General features: G+C 32.5%; 3 protein-coding genes across 3 annotated transcripts; all 3 read right to left on the minus strand.

Moving 5' to 3' along the window:
• Positions 1–952: 952 nt before the first annotated feature.
• On the minus strand, positions 953–9,098 carry LOC101214728 (clathrin interactor EPSIN 1). Its single transcript, XM_004142866.3, has 12 exons — positions 8,915–9,098; positions 8,679–8,735; positions 8,456–8,507; positions 7,804–7,883; positions 7,621–7,699; positions 7,436–7,519; positions 7,195–7,340; positions 6,186–6,413; positions 5,613–5,776; positions 3,728–3,918; positions 1,982–2,570; positions 953–1,476 (listed from the first exon to the last, which is right to left on the minus strand). The coding sequence occupies exons 2-12, from the start codon at positions 8,717–8,719 to the stop codon at positions 1,265–1,267; spliced, it is 1,866 nt and encodes a 621-aa protein (XP_004142914.1). The 5' UTR covers positions 8,720–8,735; positions 8,915–9,098; the 3' UTR covers positions 953–1,264.
• Positions 9,099–9,449: 351 nt separating this feature from the next.
• On the minus strand, positions 9,450–11,137 carry LOC101214485 (transcription factor RAX3). The gene is made up of 3 exons (XM_004142865.3): positions 10,786–11,137; positions 10,526–10,655; positions 9,450–9,950 (listed from the first exon to the last, which is right to left on the minus strand). The coding sequence occupies exons 1-3, from the start codon at positions 10,919–10,921 to the stop codon at positions 9,602–9,604; spliced, it is 615 nt and encodes a 204-aa protein (XP_004142913.1). The 5' UTR covers positions 10,922–11,137; the 3' UTR covers positions 9,450–9,601.
• Positions 11,138–13,796: 2,659 nt separating this feature from the next.
• LOC101214248 (zinc finger CCCH domain-containing protein 20) lies at positions 13,797–15,013 on the minus strand. The gene is given in 1 exon segment (NM_001308864.1): positions 13,797–15,013. A coding segment is annotated over 1 exon segment (924 nt). The 5' UTR covers positions 14,930–15,013; the 3' UTR covers positions 13,797–14,005.
• Between the last annotated feature and the right edge of the window lie 6,261 nt (positions 15,014–21,274).

Raw genomic sequence — 21,274 nt, forward strand, 5'->3', positions numbered from 1 at the left:
GTATTTAAATAATAATAAGAAACATTTAAATTATGTAAGGTAAAATATACTTTTGGTCGTACTGTCTATTTGTTATTTGGGATTTAGCATGAAAAATAGTTTTAAATGATTCTTTTGTTAAAGTGACCATTAGGTTACTAACGAAACGAAAAAAATGATCATTTTGTTAAAGTGACCATTAGTTTACTAACGAAACGAAAAAATTATTTATCACTAAAATAACTATTATTATTTTTCTTGTTTTTCTTCTTCAGCTCCCCAACTCAAATGTTTCTTCTCCACGTGGTTTCTTCTCCATGTAGATTTTCGACTGGTACACTTTTTGTTGTATGTTTAGTTCATTACTCTCTTTAAAATTTGTAATTTACATAGGCCACTTTTTCTCCAACTATGTTTGTTATTCTATTATATATTGATATTGTATGCAAATATTTGTTATTCTATTATATATTGATATTGTATGCAAATATTTGTTCTCAAAGATGACTAAAGTTTTGACAAAATATTCTCTGAGCTTGAATTGTTTTGTTATTTATTTCTCTATTTGTTTAAGTTCACAGGCTAGAACTCCTTTTATGAACAAAAGAAAAGTGGTATGGGAATGATCTAGAACTCTTGTTGCCCGTTGTTCACCGTTAGTTTCTGTTAGTTCGAAAATTCCTCAATGACCAATTGCTCAAAGTTTTGCTCTTATTATTGTTTTTTATTATTTTTGTTCACCAGAGATGAAAAACGTTCTCAGATTTTTTAGGATTAACAAATAGATAAGAACAAGAAACAAAATAAGAATTTGTTTTTTTTGTTCCATGTTTTAGGTGAAAACTCGTAAGGAGTGTAAAAGAGAAGACTAAAATGTTACTTTTAAAATCTCATAAACCAAAATAGACGTAGAGACTAAAAATGCATTTTGCACAATTATTTACAACCATGCTTTTGCTTTTGAGACACAATGGGAAGATGTTCTATTCTGAAGCATTCATGAATAGAGTAAATTTCAGTTAAGATGTGAACAGAAGTAGAGTTTTTCTTGGTAGAGAAATTATCATTCCTTCACTCACAGAAACTCAGTAGTAATTAAAGAAAGGGAGCAACCATTTTATAATTATTCAAGGCAAATTTCCTCGAATCAAATTAATGATGTAAACGCCACTCAACTCATCGCACCCAAAAGGCTCAAAGGTTTTCCCCCACACGCACTTTGTAGATTATAAGAGGAAGAAGACGGCAAAAGAAAAGAGGCAGAGGGCTGAAACCCTAAACAATTTTACTTCTGGAAACCACCAAATTGGTATTGTTGACCAGAAAGTTGCGAAAAGAAATCGTCTCCAAGAGCCTGCGATCCTGTCCTACCAAGACCAGACCCTGCACCCATTGCTTGCCCCATGTGATAAGTGGGTGCTGGTCCTTTCTCCCTCTCGTCTGAGAAATCGCTCAGTCCCCCCACCACACCCACGTCCACCAGGGAAACCTTCTTGGCTGCAATGCAAAGCAAAAGCAAGTTTTGTGTTAAGGGGTGGTGGTGGTTGCATTCAAACAAACCAAAAGTTGCCTTTGTGGAGTAATTAATTAAGAAGGTTTCCCTTCATTTCTCATCATGTTTGTTTGTGTCTAATGGGACATCAAAGCATCCAAACAGGTCAATAACATACTTAATCAAAAGTCGAAGGACTTTTTACATATTTTAAAGTGAGACCTATTCAACACAAAGTTTACGATGATGACTTATGAATGACTAATTCTGTAATAACCTTTCCTTCGACCACAACCTAATATATTTAATTCAGCCCCCATCCCATTAAGCATTAGCATGCTTCTATTCCAGAGATCCATCTCAGAACAAAATAACAATAAAGTACATTCTATTCCTAAATATTGTCTATGAAATGTCTAAATTTAATTAGCTCAAGAAGAAAGGAAAGAAAGGGGAATGAAAAACAGGGTCAGTAAAAAGGATTGTGATAGATAGTTAAGATAGACTTACGAGCAGAGATATTAAGATCAATCAACCCTCGACTAAGTGAATCCGCCCAAATCCCAGATTTGACCTGGAAAGTATTCTTCTTGGCTGGAGCTATTGAACTGTTGATAGATTTTCCATCTAAATTATTAGATGGGCCACCGACAGGACTCTGAGAAGGCTGTGATGAAACTGGTTCGGAATGCGAAGAAGGTGCACCAAAAAGATCTGATCCATCAAAAGAGTTAAGTGGAAGAGCAGCAAATGGATCCACAGCTTTACTGTCCCTTGCTGCACTAGCAAAGTTAGTTTCTGTTTTTAAAACTGGCTCAGGAGAGGCAAATAAGTCAACCGGTGCAGAAACTGAAGAAGGTTGTGAAGCTTTAATGTCTCTTGCTGCACTCACAAAGTTAGTTTCTGTTTCGACAACCGGCTCAGAAGAGGCAAAAAAATCAATGGTTGAAGAATTTGAAGCAGGTTGTGAAGCTTTGCTGTCTCTTGCTGCACTAGCAAAGTTGGTTCCTGTTTGTACAACTGGATCCGGAGAGGAAAAAAAGTCGACTGTTGCAGAAACTGAAGCAGGTTGTGAAGCGAACAAATCAACCTCTGTAGTCTGTAAAGAGGGTAAGAAACTTCATTTTAAGAAAAAAGAGAAAAAATTAATGATCAGAAGGAGGAACTTATGGAGTCACTTTCATGAATAGAATTTTTTGATGAGATAATGCTTATACTTTCCATGAATCAAATACTTTTGAAGAAATAATGAATAGGAGAAAAACAACTAGATCACTTTTATAACATCAAAATGCCTTTTGATAGATAAAAATAAAACTCACTACTATTAGAGCAGGCTAAGCAAAACTGACAGGTTTTCAGCTTAATTCCACAAATCGATCTTGAACATATTCCAGGCCAAAAAAATAACAGCCAGTAGCCACTCAAGTTCTCGGCAAGCCAACATAAAAGCCTCAGATATTCTAAGGACAGACCACCACTGAGCGGTGAGGGGCACGAAAGAAACAGGTGGTTTAAATTCTCAAGCTTCTGTAGGCAAGAGAACCCAATTTTTACATCTTCGAAAAATCTGCTGCTCGCATCTTTATGATAGACCATAATTTTTTTTTTTAAAAAAAAACTTCACTTTCTTGGGGCATTTGAACCTCCAAACAGCGTTGATGAGTGGGGCTTAGTGGAAAATTAACCCCCCCCCCCAAAAAAAAAAAAAAAAGAAAAGAAAAGAAAAGAAAAGAAAAAACCAACCTAAGATTTCTAAGGAACCCTCATGGCCTTCGACTACAATAGTTCCCTCTGCCTCAACTTTTGTCTCCAAAACCCTTGTGCTCTTGGTGATTTTCCTATTTTTCTTCTTGGCTACCGCACTACCTTTGGGCAAAATTGGGGAGTTCATTTTTTCGTTGTTGTGTGTGTGCGGTGGGGCAGGGTGGGGGGGTGTTAGTTACTGAAAGATTAGATTTCAATGACACGTGAGAATTTCAGAAAGATTAGGAAAAAATGCAAGTGCAATAGAACAAGAGCCATGAAATATTTTGAGCTAAATGTTATAATATTCATGAAATGTTTCTTTTACCAAAAAGAATAATAAATAAATGTTATAGATATTATTCTTGAAACAAAAGGCAATTTTTTAACTTAGCTAAATGCAAGAATGTGAATATTGCCGTAACCAAAAAAATTTGTTTCTTCTCCTTATCTATAGAAGCACATTGTGGAATTTAATGGCACTACTGAAAATCCTAAATTGTAGCGAACCTTTAATGGGGAATTGGGTTCCTTTTCCATTTGCGTTGGAGCTGATACAAAAGTAGCATCTGCAAACAGATCAACCTCAGGAGAACTGGTGTCCGGCTTTCCAGGAGGAGCAAGAGCTGGGCCATCCATGAAATCTCCTAGTAAACTGTCTCCAAAAAGATCCACCCCATTGGGGCTTGGTGCAGCAGCTTCTGTCAAAAGGTTTAACTCATAATGAGAAAATTCCCTTATTCATTTGGTTTTCTAGTTTAGGCTTTTTATGGCTTAACATGGGCTAACTAATTTAATCATCAAGAATATTTCATTTTTCTACTAAGGGTAATTTTGATTGTAGATCACAAGCTTTTTCTTTTGAAATTTATTATTTATTACTGGTACAGTTTACTTTACCCCTCCAACTCTCAATTTCAGGATCTTCCCTTAAATGAAATGAATAAGGAAGAAGTATTTTTACTCATCTAAGGAAACATCCATGAAGTGATACCAATTTGATGGAAACCACAAGTGATACGGAATTTCCAGTATTATTGATAGTAGTATAGGAATGAAATCCTTGTTACAATCTCCAATCACAATTCTACTGCTATCCTATCTTTCAAGGAAGAACAGAGAAGAACACTTGACTCACAAATTCTAACTAACTTTCCCACCCACCTACTTACTTTTATGTATACTAATTTCTAACCATCACATTATTCTCACGTGTTACTTACACACGTGTTAATTCTTTTTTTCTCTCCTGCTATATTGGTGTACGATGAGTGACGGATCTAGAAAATTTATTGACAGGGGATTTCAAGTTGTAATTTAGGAAAAAAATAAAAATCTGGAAAAAAACTACATAGGTAAGACTTGAACTCGGGTTGGAATCTGGAAAAAAACTACATAGGTAGAACTTGGGTTGGAAGGGGGACTGACAAGCACAATTACCACTAAGCTATCTATCAATATTAAATATTAATTAGTTTTCTTTATACATATTATATAAAGACAATAAAGTTGAGGGGGAGATCGAGCCCCTCTGGGCCACACTAAATCCGCCGGTGTATATGATAGGGGGTCTATCACGATATCTCACCACAACGACAATATTAGTATTTACTCTAGCATCTTGTTAGAGTCTTCAACTAGACTAGGCTTGTTAGCAGCTAATTAGGAAAAGTTTAGTTGGCTTTTAGTCAATACCAAGAGAAATAGTTTGATACAACACATTTCAGAGTAACGGAAATATATTGACAACAAGAGAAGCCTCTGAAACTTTCTATGGGCCAAATTCTAGTTAAATAAATAAAACTCACGAGCATAATCTAACCATCAAAACAACACATGCAGATCATATTCCATCTAATATCAAGATAAACAATCTGAAGATGCTCCTTAATTACAAGCACAAATGTGTATTATATTAAGACATCTCCCATTCCACTCTTTATCAATATTGTCAATTTACCACACATTTCTCGTGTATTGGGATCTCTTACTCTTTAAGAACATAAAGGCAGAAGACAATGTATAGAAGCTAGAGGAAGAGAATGTTTTTCCCCATGGTTAAAAATGTATTTTGGTTTGTGGAGAGAGCTGGAAATATGGGTTATTGTAATTTGCGATTAAATTGTGAAGAGAAATGTATAAAAAAAGTAAAAGTTATTTTATCTTCATTTGATAACAAAACAATGGCAATCAATAAACATAATGGAAGAAATGGTTACGGAAAACTAAATAGAAATAACTGGGACAATTAAATTATTTAAAAAAACCAAGCAAAATGAGGTAGAAATGTCCACTAGCATTTAAGCTACAAAAATAAGCCACGTTCAACATTTTTTCACCAATTATACTATTGCAACAAAACAAACACATACATTTCAACATTGAAAACACTTACTTGTGGTGGTGGTGGAAGAAGTCCCACGAGGATCAAAATCATCAAAATCATCATCAGAATTATTTGTAGGGGTGCTAGCACTGAAGGAGGAAGTCTGATTTGCAGAGTCATTCGACTTCTTTGACGGCTTAGATTTACCAAATGATGTTTTACCCTGATCCTTGCTGAAAAAGAACTCTCCCTATTAGAAAGCAAGGCAACATAAAACTATAGAGCAATGTCTATGACTCTGTCTGTTTTCACATAACTTCTCCCAACCGTAGATGCATTTAAAAAACATTAGGCATTGATATTTGTCCAATATAAACAGAGACCAGAGTCCAAACAAAACTCAACAAAAGAACTGTGCCTAAGGCAACAGGTTTTTTTTTTTTTTTTTTTTTTAAATCTTCTCCAAGTCCAAGAATCTAACATCAATTTTATTAATAAAAATCGATAATGTATTTCATCAAAGGAAGGACAAACTAAGATCACAGGTATGGGGAACTCCCCACAACAATGCATTTTCTGAATAAAACATCATATTCAGTCAATAGAATCTAGTAAAAGGGTAAATATTCAACAAGTACATACCTGTTGTTTTGTGCAGAACCCTTGCCATCTGGCTTAGTGGCCCAATCTGACTTTTTAAAGTCATCCTGGCCATCCTTTTCCTTTCTAAATGAATCCCTGTCACTGCTCCTATCACGAAATCTATCGCCTCTAATGGTACTCTGACTATCACTGCTGTAATAACTACTGCTGCCGTAGGACGCTGTACCTGACTTGTAAGTAATTCCAGTAGATGAAAGTCCAAAGTACCTAAAGAATGGACAATACACTAGTTATTCTGAAAAATCAATGTGTATGGTGACTGAGCTCCAATACAACAACCTATATGGTTGGTATGAAAAAGCTGAGTTTACATATAGCAGCATGAAAAACCAGTGTATTAACAAGTATCCTTTGATTCCCTTCAAAGTGGTATATATAAAGCTCCTAAACTCACTGTAGATTTTGTTCAACTGCCTACATCCACTAAGGTTAGTATAGAGGAAAGTAAATATACGAAGAGAGTTAAATGTATTTATCAGAAAGTCAGAGACTCTTAGACAATTTGACAAAGTCCAACGCCAAATAAGACGAGATGCTAAAAACAAGATATGAGAGACTATGGTTCTAGTGATGGTTGATTCAAGGGAGGAAAGATTTACTGCAACACAAACAAGCTAAAACGTATGAAATTCAGTCCTCACAAAATATTGATGAAAGTAAAAGATAATGACTATACTTTTCTTCATTTAGTTAATGCAAGCTTCTCCAACATGTTTAATATAATTGATCTTGCAGCAAATTACCTTAACTCTGGCTCCCAGATTAAAGCCCAAGGCAAATAGGAAGAGTCTAATGCTGTAGTGTTACATAGGCTTATTGTTAATGTCATATATTTACTACACAGTCAGTAAAGGTTTTATCCACACTCCTTTTAATATTTTAACCAAGGATCAATTTGTGAGGAGAAGCTCACAAACGAAACTTTCCATTCTTAGGTAGTCAATCTAGAAAATGAAAAATGAACCAGATAGCTCAAATGTTCACTTACTTTTCACGATTTGAAGCTGCTTTATTTCTCACTTCTTGTATTTTATCTTTATCATTCAAAAGGGCCACAATGGTTTCAGCCTTCTTCCTGACATTTATGCCCATGTCCTTTCCACTTGGTTCAACATATTCAAAACTCGAGAGTGACTATCCAACATAATACAAAACACAAAACAGAATAAGACTAAGAGTCTCTAAAGTGCTGAACTGGATCTTAGTGCACATTTTAAAAACATTCTTACAGATATCTGGAAAGTATGTTCAATAATGTCATCCACTGCACGTTCAGATCCATGTGACACCAAATACTCTATAACAGCCAAAGCCTGAAGAAGTTGACAGTGCCACTCATGAGTAAGAGTGGGATATAAAGCATTATTTGTCAGAAAATAAGAATGTATTAAACTGGGAACAAATGAAATTTTACCTTATAGACAAGACGCCAATTCTTACCAGTTTCAGTCAATCTTGTCCAGAGAACATTCATAACCATCTGAGTTTCAGAACTGAAAAATCAAAATCAAAATCAATCACCAAACAGAAACAAGTTCTTGATTAAAGAAGAAAAGAACCATATGGGATGAGTTGAAATTTGAAAATGTAACTTTACAATTTCTTGGTAGCTTGCGCAATTTCAGCCAGAGCAGATCCATGAGGACCCCATGGTTCATCATCTGTTGCATCCAGCACCTGAAGCAGCGATGACAACCAGTTATGAAACCACATAGAGAATTTCTATCCTCCAACAGTAGAATTATTAATACTTCATGAGAAGCGAGTCAACTGTGAAACTCAATCCAATTTATCTGAAAAACCAATTCCCTGAGGGTCATCTGGAATATGACCAACCAAATTGAAAACCCACCTAAATGGCACTTGGAACTCAAACGAATGTGATTGCCCTATGGATTTATATCAAATTGAGGACAAAAAATCGCATACACCACACGCCTAGAAAATGCTAACCGCCATTGATAGAGTTGAATGCTACAATACTAAGCAACATCACTATTCCCCGAAATCCATCCAATTGACGCTATAAATTAACAGGCCAGTGGTATGGCAGTTTTTAAACAATAATATATGCTTCTTTAAATATTTAGCAATAAATTAAACTTTCGTGGTGTTTGACTGAATGGAGGTGGAAGTAGAACAGGAGCAAGAAGCAAAATAGGATATGAGTTATGACACCATGTAGTATCCTAAAGCAAAATAGGATAGAGAGCTGCTTAGATCTATAAAAGCAAATGCATTATTCGAACCTTCTGTTCGATTTCTGGAACCTTCAGAACCTTCAAATTCACCTCCCTCTTTCTGTAACAACACGTAAATAGATAAAATGAAAATGATACAAAAAATCGAAGTTAAAGCTAACAGAAGGTCATCTTCTATCTAAAAACCTATACACATAACATAGAAAAAAGAAAAATAAATATATATAATTTTATATCCAAATTGAGAAACATCAACTAGTTGGAGCCTCACATTTCACGGACAGTTTGATCGAAAACCTTCATGAAATCCATGACAGATCTGCGAAATCTATCAAACAATATTGCAGAATTGAAATCAGATAATGTGAGGAATTGGAGAAAGATGAAGAGAACGGATCGGGAGGAAAACCAGCAAAAAGAAGAAGAAGAAAAATTGAAGAGATGATATATGTAAAAATGAATCGATTGTGAAGAAAAAAGAAAAATAGAAAACGAGGTGATGCGCACCTGAGTAGCTAGAAAGGAAGCTTGAGATCGAGGTAAAGAAGGAAATCAGGTGGGCGTGAAGAAATTTCAACTTTCTTTGTATGCGTGACGGTGGAGATAAAAGCCGGAAGAACAGAACAGAACAGACGAGACAACGGAGCAATTTTTCGTAGTCGAAATTTTCTCTTTATTGTTTATAATTTTAATTAAAAATGTGTTTTATGGTTTGGAGATCTTTTCATTTTTAGAACCATTCATTTGTGACAAACCGTATTGTATCAACTTACCTATTTTTAAAAAATACAAACTATTTACCCTTCAAATTTTTTATCATAATGTTTTCATATTTTTTATTGGATTGACTTTTTAAATATTTAAATTAGTGTTTAAAATGAATCCAAAATACCCTTTCAACAGTAATTTAATTATTCATTTGCTTTGCAAACCAAATTGAAAACTGTTTTATGGTTCATCACTATATTAAGAGTTGTTTGAGGTCTTGGTTTGCTTTGATCCATTTTGTAAGTGTTTAAAAATAGGAACAGAACTACAAGTATTTGGTTCAATCTTCAGTTTTATATATAATACAAAAAGCATACAAATTTTAGGATTCAAATGGAACGGTTATTACGTAGTAGCATTGTGTTCATATATTATCAATAGCCTACTAAACAACCATCTTTCCAATTCACTATTTTTTTTTTCTTCTTAAAACAACATGCTGCATATCATGTCTGCTGGGAAATCACAGCCCCATGGTTCCATTGAACTCCATTGATCTCTACTGTCACTACCGGCACCCGGTTCGGAAACTGTGGGAATCTGGAACTGATCGACTGAGTTGTCTAATGCAGCAATGCATGAGATTGGTGTGTGGTTAATAATTTCAGTGAAGTCTGTTTCTTGTGTATGTAGGAGTGGGGATTGTGAGTGAAGATGACTCTGGGTTTTGGCTGCAAGGAACAGCTTCTTCTTCTTCTTCTTCAGTTTAGTATTCCAATGGTTTTTTACATCATTGTCTGTTCTACCTGGGAGTTGAGAGGCTATGGTAGACCATCTGACCAACAACTTGAATTTGATTAAAAGTTCAAATATTTCTTTACAGAGATGTGAAAACATATCATGAAGTTTAGAAGAAAACAAAAGTATCTAAGGTTTCATTTCATAACAATTTTCTTCTTAAGTTATTCTTTTCTGAAAATATATGTTTGTTCCCTCTCGGACATCTTCACTGTTGTTTGTTCTTAACATTTGTGCAAATTTCAAAAACAAAAACAACAAAACCTATCATCTTTAGTTTTAAAAACTTGTTTTGATTTTTAAAAACATTGGTAGGGAAACGAAACTATGAAATGTACCAAAAGTTAAAAAAAAACATATGGTTATCAAAATCGATCTTTTTAACTTTTAAATGCTTAAATTTTGGTAATGTTACTTTAGAAAGATAAACACCATGGTAAAAACAAATGGTAAGAAAGCAGAATCATACAGAGCTACTCATGACTATCTTATAGAAACTAAGAAATAATCCAAGATTTAAATTTCCTTTTTGTGTAAGCTTTGTAAAGTTCAAATCTGAATCCTTGTTTAAGATTTATCCTGGCTTGGAAAAAAAAAAAATACCAAACTTGCCTGCTTCCATATTGATTGAAGAGATTAAAAATGACATTGTCTTCCTCTTCTGTAAATTCCCCATGCTTGATATTGGGTCTGAGATAGTTTAGCCATCTTAACCTACAACTTTTCCCACATCTCTTCAACCCTGCAGTTTTTTTGTTTCTTTTTTCTTTCAAAACATTGCATTACAGAAACAAACAAACGACAGAGAATACCAAACTAAAAAAATTGGTGTTAGTTCTGATAAAAGTGAAGAGAAAAGCAAGAGATTAAACCAGCTTTAGTAGGCAGAGCAATCCAGGTACCAGCAATGCCATGAGTTTCTACATAACTTTTGAGAATGGCGTCCTCATCAGGAGACCAAGGCCCTTTCTTCACCTTGCCTTTCTCACAACATGGAGCTCTTCCCATTGCCCCCTTTGCCTTCCAAGGATAAATGGGGGCAAGAGTTCTGTAGCTAAATGCTTTAAATTCCAAAACCAGCTCACTCAACCGCAATAATTTCCCCTTCTGATTTTGGCTGAGGATTGTGAGAGCTAAATAGAATCTAGCTTGACTTTGTACGTTTCTCCCTTTCTTATAAGCTTGTTTATTGTTTGTTAATTAATACAGAAGAAGAGACCTTCTCTGTTTTCCACCCCTAGAAAAACATACTGTTTTAGGAGAAACTACGAAAGGAAAACGTCATATGTGGTTGACAATTTTGTACAATTATAATTTATAAATTTTAAAGAGAAGCTGTAAAAGTACCTCAAATTTGTATACGTTATGGTTATTACGAAACAACCACATTTGTAATAGTTGTCTTGAATAACTTTCTTATTTTTAGTGAATATTATTTAAATAAGTGTACAGCGTCTTGACGATATATATAGATGGAATCTAAGAAATGTCGAGCAATACTAATGCATCAAGTACGTAGTGTCGTTGTTCATTATGATGGGGTTGATATCAGTAGCTTCAATATGCTGCCTTATAGCTTCTCAACGATGTTCTCATTTGGCTTGTGACCTTTTGTCGTATTCAATCTTTCAAAATAACTATTTTGTTCTATAAGCCCAATAACTACAAAATGCACAAATATACCTGTGAATATCATAATTTAAACTTGAAACTGGCAAATATCAAGCTGTAGACATGTTATCAGTAAACTTTATAACCATATATTCAATTACCAGTAAGTGAAGTATATAAACTTTTGGATGTACCACATATAAAATAACTCCAGATGGACCATAGTTTTTAACTCCTCTACCTTGTGTCAGAAGCATTAGGCAAGAAAAAGAAAGTAAGGAAAGGTTGGAAGTTTTTGTTACAAGTTACAATTAAGTATATGAATGATTATATGAAATAAATATAGCAGATAACAATGGGTCCACTCTATAATGATATATATTCCTTGAGGGGAAATGGCTCAAATTCAATGTTTTTTGTTCAAATTATGGAAATGGGTTATCTAATTTTGATGTGGGTGATGTGATGATCTGATCTGATCTCTTGTATCTCACAAGAATATTTGCTAAATCATCTGCACATTACTTTATAAGGAAATGATAACAAAACCATACTCATTTGGTTTCTTTCAGAACATTTCACATGCTATGCTTTTCCCATATTGGACTCACCACTTCCCATAATGGGATAACTCTTCAAGAATCTTTCCATATTTTCTAAAATATTTTGGCTAAAGTTGGAAGGATTTTCTTTTTTTTTTTCCTTTTTCCTTTTTGACATTGAAATGAAGGGGATGGATGGCCTAGAGGGACTTTAATGCCAAGCTTATATAGTACACTTTTAATCACCTCTTCCACCTAATAACTTCTTCTTGGATAAGTATGCCTAAAAATAATATTGCTCCAAATTTTAACTTCATCCAAAAACAAATTTTATTTTTTAACCTAAAAAAATCAAGATATTACTGAATTAAATTAAATTTCATTTTTAAAATTCAATATAACTTTTTTTTGTTTACAATAAATATTAGGATCAAATCTTTAACGTCTAAAAAAAATATTACGTTGGTTGATGTAAACTCAATCAACTTAAATAATTATCATTAAAATTTTCACTACATTTTTAGTTATAATTAATTCTACTATACTATTTGAATTGAACCAAAAATTACACCATTTTTATTGTTTGAGAATTTTTTTTTATTAAATTACTCATATATATTTTCGTGAAGAAAATACTCATATATACACGATTTGAAATTTAAAATTTCACGATAGCTTATCATTTAGTTTATGATAAAAAAAATTTCTCTATCTCTTTTATATTCTTCCATAATATTAAAAATAGTTCTTGCAAGCTTTATCTTTGTGGAGAAAATAAATATCTCTAATTATTAAAAATTATTGGATGATATGATAACTCAAACAATTTAAATTATTCAATCTATATAGTAAAAGCTTAAGTTGAGTTGACATTTTTAATTATATATCGAGAGAGTTAACCCATCAAACTAAAATTACATATATTTCTTTTACAACGAATGAATTTATAAAATTGTTAATGTTTCTATTTTAGGAAGGTTGACTATGATAAGATTTTTTGAGAGGTAGGAGAAATTCTTTATTACTTAACATTTGAGTTTTACAATATTAGATTTATGTTAAAAGATAAATTGAAGTGTTTTAATAATAAATGGAATACAAAACCAACTATTCAACTCAAAACAAAAAAAAAATTGTTTGAATGTTTGAAGTTGTTGTGAATCCAACGAATCCAAATATTAAATTTGATGTATAAAAATCCAAAATGCAACTCAGCCAAATTATGTACACACCATTGATCACAAAGATGAATCAACCATCCATTCTTATCCATTCCAATTGTACGGAAGATCCATCAAAGTAGGAGCCGACAGCAAATATCTTATGTCATTATTTGATGAAGCCATTTGGATTTATTTCGATTTTTTAACTTTTCCAAAACTTATTAAACACAAGCATGTACATATTATATCATATGATCAAACTTCCAATTCAATCAATCAATAAATTTAGTTTCTCAAACCCAGAGATTTGAGGAATAAGCATAACAAAGAGTTGAAAGAGGCCGAAGTGAAGAGTGAAGGAGATGTTTAGGAACTGGATTAGCTAGTGGTCTAAAGAAGACAGAAGAATGAAGCAGATAGAAACAAGGATATTGATTGAGTGAGCTGCCACCGCAGCAGCAGCAGGATTGAAAAGCAAGTTTTGGATTTTGTACTAATATTCAATATAAATTCCTTCATCTTCACTATTTATCCTTTGTTAAACTTACCCTTTTTGACACTGTTCTTCAAGAAAGAAATTTTATTAAATTCCCATTCAGTTTCTGTACAAATGGGGAAATTGTAACTCACTCACTTGCCTCCACAAATTAAGATTAAACCCATTTACAGAAATTAGTAGAACTAAAAATACTAGAAAAGAAATGGGAGAAAAAGGATTTGATTCACAGAAAATTAAAGTAAAAATTGGAATCCATGGCTTCTTCTTCTTCCTTGAATTAGTTCAGAGATCCGGCCGATATCATTGGCCGGACACGGTCCACTGAATTCTCTCTCATTAATTTGGCATACATTTGGGCTCGTAGATTTCTTCCTGATTCCACTCTTTCCATTGCTGGTTCTTCTTCATTTTCTCTATCCCATAGATCAAATGCTGCACCGGAGCTCCGACGGAGATTTGGACTGAAGCTGGAGACGCCAGGATTCGTTTTTAATTCATCTAGGCGGAGACTGTGCATCAATGCGACTAATCTGCTGAATGATTCGCCGCCGCTGATTACAGGGCTGATTGGAGACAAAGGTGGCGAGTCCGAAGACGGCGATAAGAGGATCGATGTCGGTGACGACACAGCAGGGATAGCCATTTCTCTCGCTCGTGGAGACCTGACACTTTGTTTCCCCGGAATCCGGAGTTGCTCCGACGTGTGAGCGAAGAAACAGACCCGCCGGCGACAGCCAGTTCCATCACGGCACGGTTGAGTCCGGTATCGGTCTGGGTGGAGCCAAATCTCAAAAGTTCCATGAGCGTACTCGCAGGCGTCTCCCTTTTTACAACACCCATGGCGTAAATCCGGGCACTCGGCGCCGGAATAGTTAAACTTCCTCGGATCTCGACGGCGAGCCTTCTCGCCGGTGTGAGCGTACGGACATTTGGTCCAATCGTGCGACCTGCCACGTGCGCAGGAGCGGACTTTGAACTCATACATCCGGAACTGGTCGCAGGAGTAGGCGTCCACAGGCGCTGGCAAGTCAGGATCTTCCCATAAGGAGGAATCGAAGTCCATGAGCGCGGCCGTAGGTGAATCGAGGGGGGAGACGTGGGCGGTGGAGAAATAGGAAGAGATTGCGGGGGAGGGATCGTCGAGGGAGTCCCAGGTTGAAATGTGAGAGGTGGGATTGAGGAGCATTGATTCAGCGATCATGGTGAATTGTGAGAGAGAAATGGAGTGGAAGGGGTTTTTGAAGATGAGGTGGGAAGTGCCAGTTTTTGAGACGGAAGCCGGAAGAGAGGGTGGTGGGATTTTTGGTTTTCAACCGCGGTCGGTTACTCAACTTCCTCTCTATTCTCTCCGGTTAAATATCTACCCAATCCCTGGGATTCACTACTCTGTTCTCGTGTCCATGCTAATTTCCTGCACCTTCTTTCTTCTTTCTTCCTTTTTCTTTTTTCCTCCCACTCTCTTGGCTTGGCTTCAAGTTTAAGATATAATATATATATATAACATTATTTGTACTTTTTCTTATTAAATTGTGATTTTTTTTGCTTTCAAAAAAACAATAAATTATGAGTTTCTTTTGAATTTAAGTTTTTTATACTCAAACAAAATAGCAAGAATTAAATTTGAAATATTGATTATTTATTTTGAACTATTGAGTTTTTTCCTTTTTTTTCGAATATTAAACTTGTTTTTTCACTATTGTTTTTGAGTTTTAAAAAATAGGTTATATAGAATACTTGATAACTAATTTAAATAATATATATTAAACAACTTTATAAGTTGAAAAACATTTTTTAGGTTAAATCTAAATATGTCTTATAAAACTAAAATACTCAATCAAATTGAAATTCTTATTATATATAGAAAATTCTAGTTGATAAAATCTACCGTAGATTCAATTGAACTGATTGTAATCTTAATAAACTAAATTTCAATTCACTTAAAACAGGTCATAATTTATCCAACACTTGTTGTTTTACTTATACTCGAATCAAACTTTCTCAATGTAATGAAAAAAAAAAAACAGATAAATATATCATTAAAAACCAACTATAAATGATAAATGATAACCATCCGATATTCCATTTTATAAATGAAATATTCAATCATTCAGCTTCACAATTACTATATCTAAAAAATCCTCAATAAATTATACATGCAGTTGAATTGTTTTATCTTAGAAACTAAAAAAAAACAATATTATAAACAACCTACTAAATACATTAAATCAACCCCAACTAAACAAAAAAGCTTGAGTTACTGAAGTGTAAATTTTTATTGCTGGATAGTTTTTGAATTCGAATACTTTTGAAAGAATAATATATGACCTGTTTGATCGAGTCATATTTGAATTAAAAGTATGTCCAATATCGCAAGATGCATACTAACAAATTGTCGATTCAAGCACGTAGAATCAATCTCCTTTTTTCTCCGTAGAATAAGAGATTCAAACTACAAAATTTTTTTTGTTATTAATTTATATTTATGTTAATTGAATTAAAGTGATGTAATCTACCATTGAACTAAACTCGTTTGGACACGTGGTGGTTAAACGAAGGAAAATTAGACAAGTTGGGGGTATTATTTTATGAGAGTGGATTTCATAGGACAAAAGTATGTGTAGGACGTGGACAAATACAAAGAAGGTCACATGGTGGAGGGACACTTGGAGAGTCCGATGGGGAATAATTTTTATTTAAAAATAGTTTTAGAGTTTCCATAAAAAGTAAAAGAAAAAATAAAAAAAACAAAAAATAAAGAGAAGCTGCTTCTGTGATCCACGTGGCCTGACTAGGTGAGTTGAACATAGATATTTATCCACGTGGAAGGTGATAACTTGGCGGTGATGGGTTCGGTCCCACATGATTCTTGGCGCCTCAAATCAACAAGTATCCACGTGGCACACTTGATCTCTCACCAGCTTTATTACTCCTCGAGATTCTCATGATCATGACCATTGACCATACTCCCCTTTCCTTTTATTTTTTAAAATTACATTTGATATTACAAAGATTTTTTTCGATAAAAGGAAAATTATAATTTGGAGGTTCCATCTTTATCCGGAAGGACAGGCTTGCGTGTAAATGCCTAGAGGATTATCCACGAGGAGTCTCCACGTGGCTCGTTTTTAGTGGACACTTGGCCACGGAAGATTATATGGAAAAATAAATAATATTAATGTCACCCCCTGCTTTTCTTTTATTTATTTATAGATTTTTCTGATTTTTAATTTATGGTTAGTTGATAAGTTCAAAGTAACTTTCAAGTTGAAAAATTATGTCTTATTCTTTGTGTTTAAAGTGTAGGAATGCTTTATTTAGAAGACTTATTTTGGCAGTCAAATTTAATTTACCTAATCTTTTAATATTCTTTCAAGTCTATTTGGGGTGACATATATATTCATTTTATTAAATAGTTTGAAAGTTATCCATTCCACTACTGCTTTCTAAAGTTGAACATTTCATCTCTTTTTATTTATTTATTATTATTATGATTTTAAATAAATAAAAAGTAAAAGAAGGAAGGGGAACACACTGCCCACTAGGATCAATTTTTTAAATGTAATCTATAGTGTTAATCTTCAATTAGTCTAGCTTAACCGTTTGGTTTTTTTTTTTTTCTAATTTTTTAAAAATTAAATCTATACACTCTTGTTCCATTCTTTAAAAATTTGCAATTGGATGGTTTTGAAAAATATGTAAATTTAATATAAGAAATCGAGAGGTTAAATTCTTGAAATAACTTACACCACATGTATTCAAGCTCTTTTCTATACCAATTTTGTTTTTAGTAATTTATGCCTTTTTCTTTTTTTACTTATTCGAGTTGCTTTTCTAAAACTAACCATGAGTTTTTAAAAACGCAAGTGGAAAGTAAATGATAAAATACAGGAATTGATAGATGAATTTAAAAAAATAAGAAAGTGGTAATCATAGGTAACCCAAATGTTTTTTTCCCCTTAATTATTTGTGATTATTTTGGATGCGACAATGATTAAAGATGAAAGAGACGTCATACTAGTGGTTGGAATTTTGATATGAACATCCCATTGTTTTCATTTTTATCCTTTACATTGACCACCTCACTATTCAAAAGTAATTAAAAATAAACAATGCTTCAAAGAAAAAGAAAAATAGATAACTATACCACCAGCCTTGGAGTTAGGTGGACTAACAAAATATCAACATTTAGATCAATATAACATATGTTGTAAGTTTCATTTAATGAAATTCATATATATCTTCTATTTCTAGGTCTTAGCCACGTGAAGATTAAGTTACCTTCGTGGGCTGAATCTCACATCTGCCACCCCAGTTTTCTCAAATATGAACTACAAGAAAGTTCAGAAGCCCAACGGCCCAAATCAATAGCCCATTATCCATATTGTATTGAAATATTTTAAAGCTTATGAGTATCTTAAAACAAAAGATATGGAATTAAGATAAAGTTAGAATTGGGAATAAATGTAATCCAAAATGTTAATATCTATCTCTGTTCTTTTGTGGATTTTAAGTTATATTCTTCATTGCAACACTTATCCTATAAAACCGTGTTGTATACTCTAATATTCTAAGTGATACATTCTTTGTTTGGAGTTGAGCAAATAACTCTTTTCAATTCAACATGTATATGTATGGATTGAAAGTTCAAATATAATGCCTAATCCTTTAGTCTATTTGTGTTAAGATTACAAATCTATTCAAACCCTCTTCTTTCTTTTTCTTTTATAAATTAATACTTATAACAAAAGGTTAAATTACAATTCTTTATATTTTCATAATTAAACTTTAGTCGTTTGACATGAAAAAAACGTTAGTAAATAAAGCTTATAAGGTAGTGATTCAAATTCACATTAGCTTATTTTTGTAGTAATTGATATAATCTTTTATTTTAAAAATGATTAGAGAGATTCGATTTTCCTTCCTATATTGTTATTTTTTGCGTTTGTTTTTTTCTTATATTTTAATTTTTAAATTGGAGTTCAATTAGTTTGAAAAATGGAACATAACCCAGTTGATGTGTGATAGTAGGTTAATAATCACAAGGTGTGATTTGAATTATTTCTTTTTCAAAAACATATCTAATGTGTTTTCAATTAATTAATAAGCCAGGTATATGTTAAAAGGTTTGAGTGTAATTCTTAAAATAAATCAAAACTATTGTTGTTTTTTTAATTATTAAATCTCAAACAATATAAATAAATTATATTTAAAAGTGCAACATTTAATATTAAATTAATTAAATAATTAAAATTGTATTTCTATAAGTAACAAAAATTAAGTTAACAATCAATACATTTTTTTCCCTAGTTAAACAAACAATATATCAAAACACATTATTATACCCAATTACTAGATAGTTGAAAGATTCTTCAAACAAGTACGACTATTCTATTACTATTCAGACTATAATAACAAATTTAATCAGGGTCTTAATATCGTAAGAATTATAAAAAGAGAGAAAGTAATTAACATGAGAAAACAAATCAAATGGAAACATTGTATGCCAAGTGGGGATGTACTATGTGTTTGGTTCCCATTCAAGTGATTAAACCTTCCATCTTCCACTTTGTTTAATACAAGAAAATACACAAAAAAACAGCAAGCTAGCTAATTATATATGTGAAGCAGAGAAGGACAGAAAATGATTTATATGTATGTTTACTTATTATATGATGTGATTCCATGGTGTCACATCTCCTAATATTTTTCTAAACAATGTTTCTTAAAATAGATATCAAATCTAACATGATATCAAATATTTGTCACTCAAGTTGCGATTGTGATTGGGAGAGTTATGAATCTACATCTAATTAATTCAATTCACCAAGTTAACACACAACTATTATTTGGTCAACTTACAAAAACTTAGTAGTGTATGAATTTTATATTAAATTTAGAAGTCACCAATCTCTTATATGAATGTTTTTTAAAAAATATTAGACTAAGTAAATGCAAACCTGAAGATTTGATAACTAATGGCTTATAGGTAATCAAAACCTAATGAATTACAAATTATAAAACTCTGACAAAAAGAAAGAATAAAGAACTTTCTTTCTTTCTAAATAAAGAATTAAACTGAGATATCATTTATTTGAAAAAAATGGTGAAGGGGGTTGAAAAGGATGCAGTAACCTGCTTGAAAAGGAATGGAACATAAATATAGAAAGGGACAGTGGATTCTAAATCTCACCAAATAAAGCAAAAGAAGAAAGAAAGAAAAGTTGAGAAATTAAATACAAAATGGAGGGAGAAGGTGGAGCTGTGTTACATAATATAATTCCAATGTCAAACATTATAATAACAAATGAAATTAAAGTTAATGAATGTGCTTACTTAGGGTTTGCCAAAAATATCAAAAACAGTGATGCAATATTAATTTAATTTTCCATTTTCACCCTCCAATTTTATCTTTATTTAGCAAGTTGGGTTGGGGTTGGTCTTGGGGTTGACATGACACCAACAAATTCATGTTCATCCAATGCATATCAATGCCCATAAAAAGCTGCATCATGATTTGATTGCATCTCAGACACACACACCACCAATAATTTCACAAACACTATTCTCTAATTTGTGTTCTCTCTAACTATACGCATACATATAATTAATACTCATATACTTATTTACATGTGTTTTCTTAATTAATTTTTAACTTTTACCCCCATCTATTTTACAATTTTGTGTACACAATGACTTCTATACACTTGCACATCCATATAATTATAACATGCTAATTTAAACGTAGCTCTCAAGCTATTTAATTTAATTCTCCATCATCACAAAGTGTAATTACTTTGACTAATTACAAAAATAACTCTCCAATAGGTTATTAAGTATTACTAGTTTTTATGTCGGTTTTATACATGTTGATTTGGAAGAATAGTTAAATTATTTGTATAATTTTGTTGTTAATTTTATATTTATTTAACTTACGGGTTTGGACAATTACTTTTATATATTTTCAACTTTCAAAATTTGACTAAATTTTATTTAAACATGCATATAAAGTAGATAATAAAGCAAAAAAAAAAAAAAAAAAATTAGACATTGATTTGATGTTTATAGATTTACTAAGAAAAAACTAAGATTAAGATATATATATATATATTCGTTCTTTGATAAAGTTTTCTTTTTAATTTAGAAAATGAACTTTCCTTGTAATTTGGCCATATTAATTATACTTGAAGGATGTTAAAATGAAGAACTTCTCTCCCAACCACAATTCAACTTCGATTGAACGATAGAAATCAAATCAATTTATCTTGACATATGTAAACACATATGGCACTGTAATTAACCCTTGGAAATTAGTTTAATTTTATTATATAGAATCTATTAGTCAAAATTTTATCATATTTAAATTGGTATATATCATGCTCTTTAAGAAAAGTCAATATGACCTAATTAGTTGTTAATGACACTTCATTTATAAAAAAAATTATTACTCGTTTTCATGAGATACACCTAAGGACATCACTCTCGTTTTCGGAGTAAAACTTAAGTCTCGAAAAATTTAGGATTAATAATATGGTTATTGTTAACCAAC

Source organism: Cucumis sativus, chromosome 2 (genome assembly GCF_000004075.3).
Source record: "Cucumis sativus cultivar 9930 chromosome 2, Cucumber_9930_V3, whole genome shotgun sequence".
NCBI classification, from domain to species: domain Eukaryota; kingdom Viridiplantae; phylum Streptophyta; class Magnoliopsida; order Cucurbitales; family Cucurbitaceae; genus Cucumis; species Cucumis sativus.

Excerpts from the sequence above, each read along its gene's own strand:
- LOC101214728 (XM_004142866.3), bottom strand. The coding sequence starts at position 8,719 with ATGGATTTCATGAAGGTTTTCGATCAAACTGTCCGTGAAAT. Across the intron at positions 8,508-8,678 it reads GATCAAACTGTCCGTGAAAT|AAAGAGGGAGGTGAATTTGA; the intron begins GTGAGGCTCCAA and ends GTGTTGTTACAG. Across the intron at positions 1,477-1,981 it reads TGATCTTAATATCTCTGCTC|CCAAGAAGGTTTCCCTGGTG; the intron begins GTAAGTCTATCT and ends TTTGCATTGCAG.
- LOC101214485 (XM_004142865.3), bottom strand. The coding sequence starts at position 10,921 with ATGGGAAGAGCTCCATGTTGTGAGAAAGGCAAGGTGAAGAAAGGGCCT. Across the intron at positions 10,656-10,785 it reads TGCTCTGCCTACTAAAGCTG|GGTTGAAGAGATGTGGGAAA; the intron begins GTTTAATCTCTT and ends AAAAAACTGCAG. Across the intron at positions 9,951-10,525 it reads TTCAATCAATATGGAAGCAG|ATGGTCTACCATAGCCTCTC; the intron begins GCAAGTTTGGTA and ends GTTGTTGGTCAG.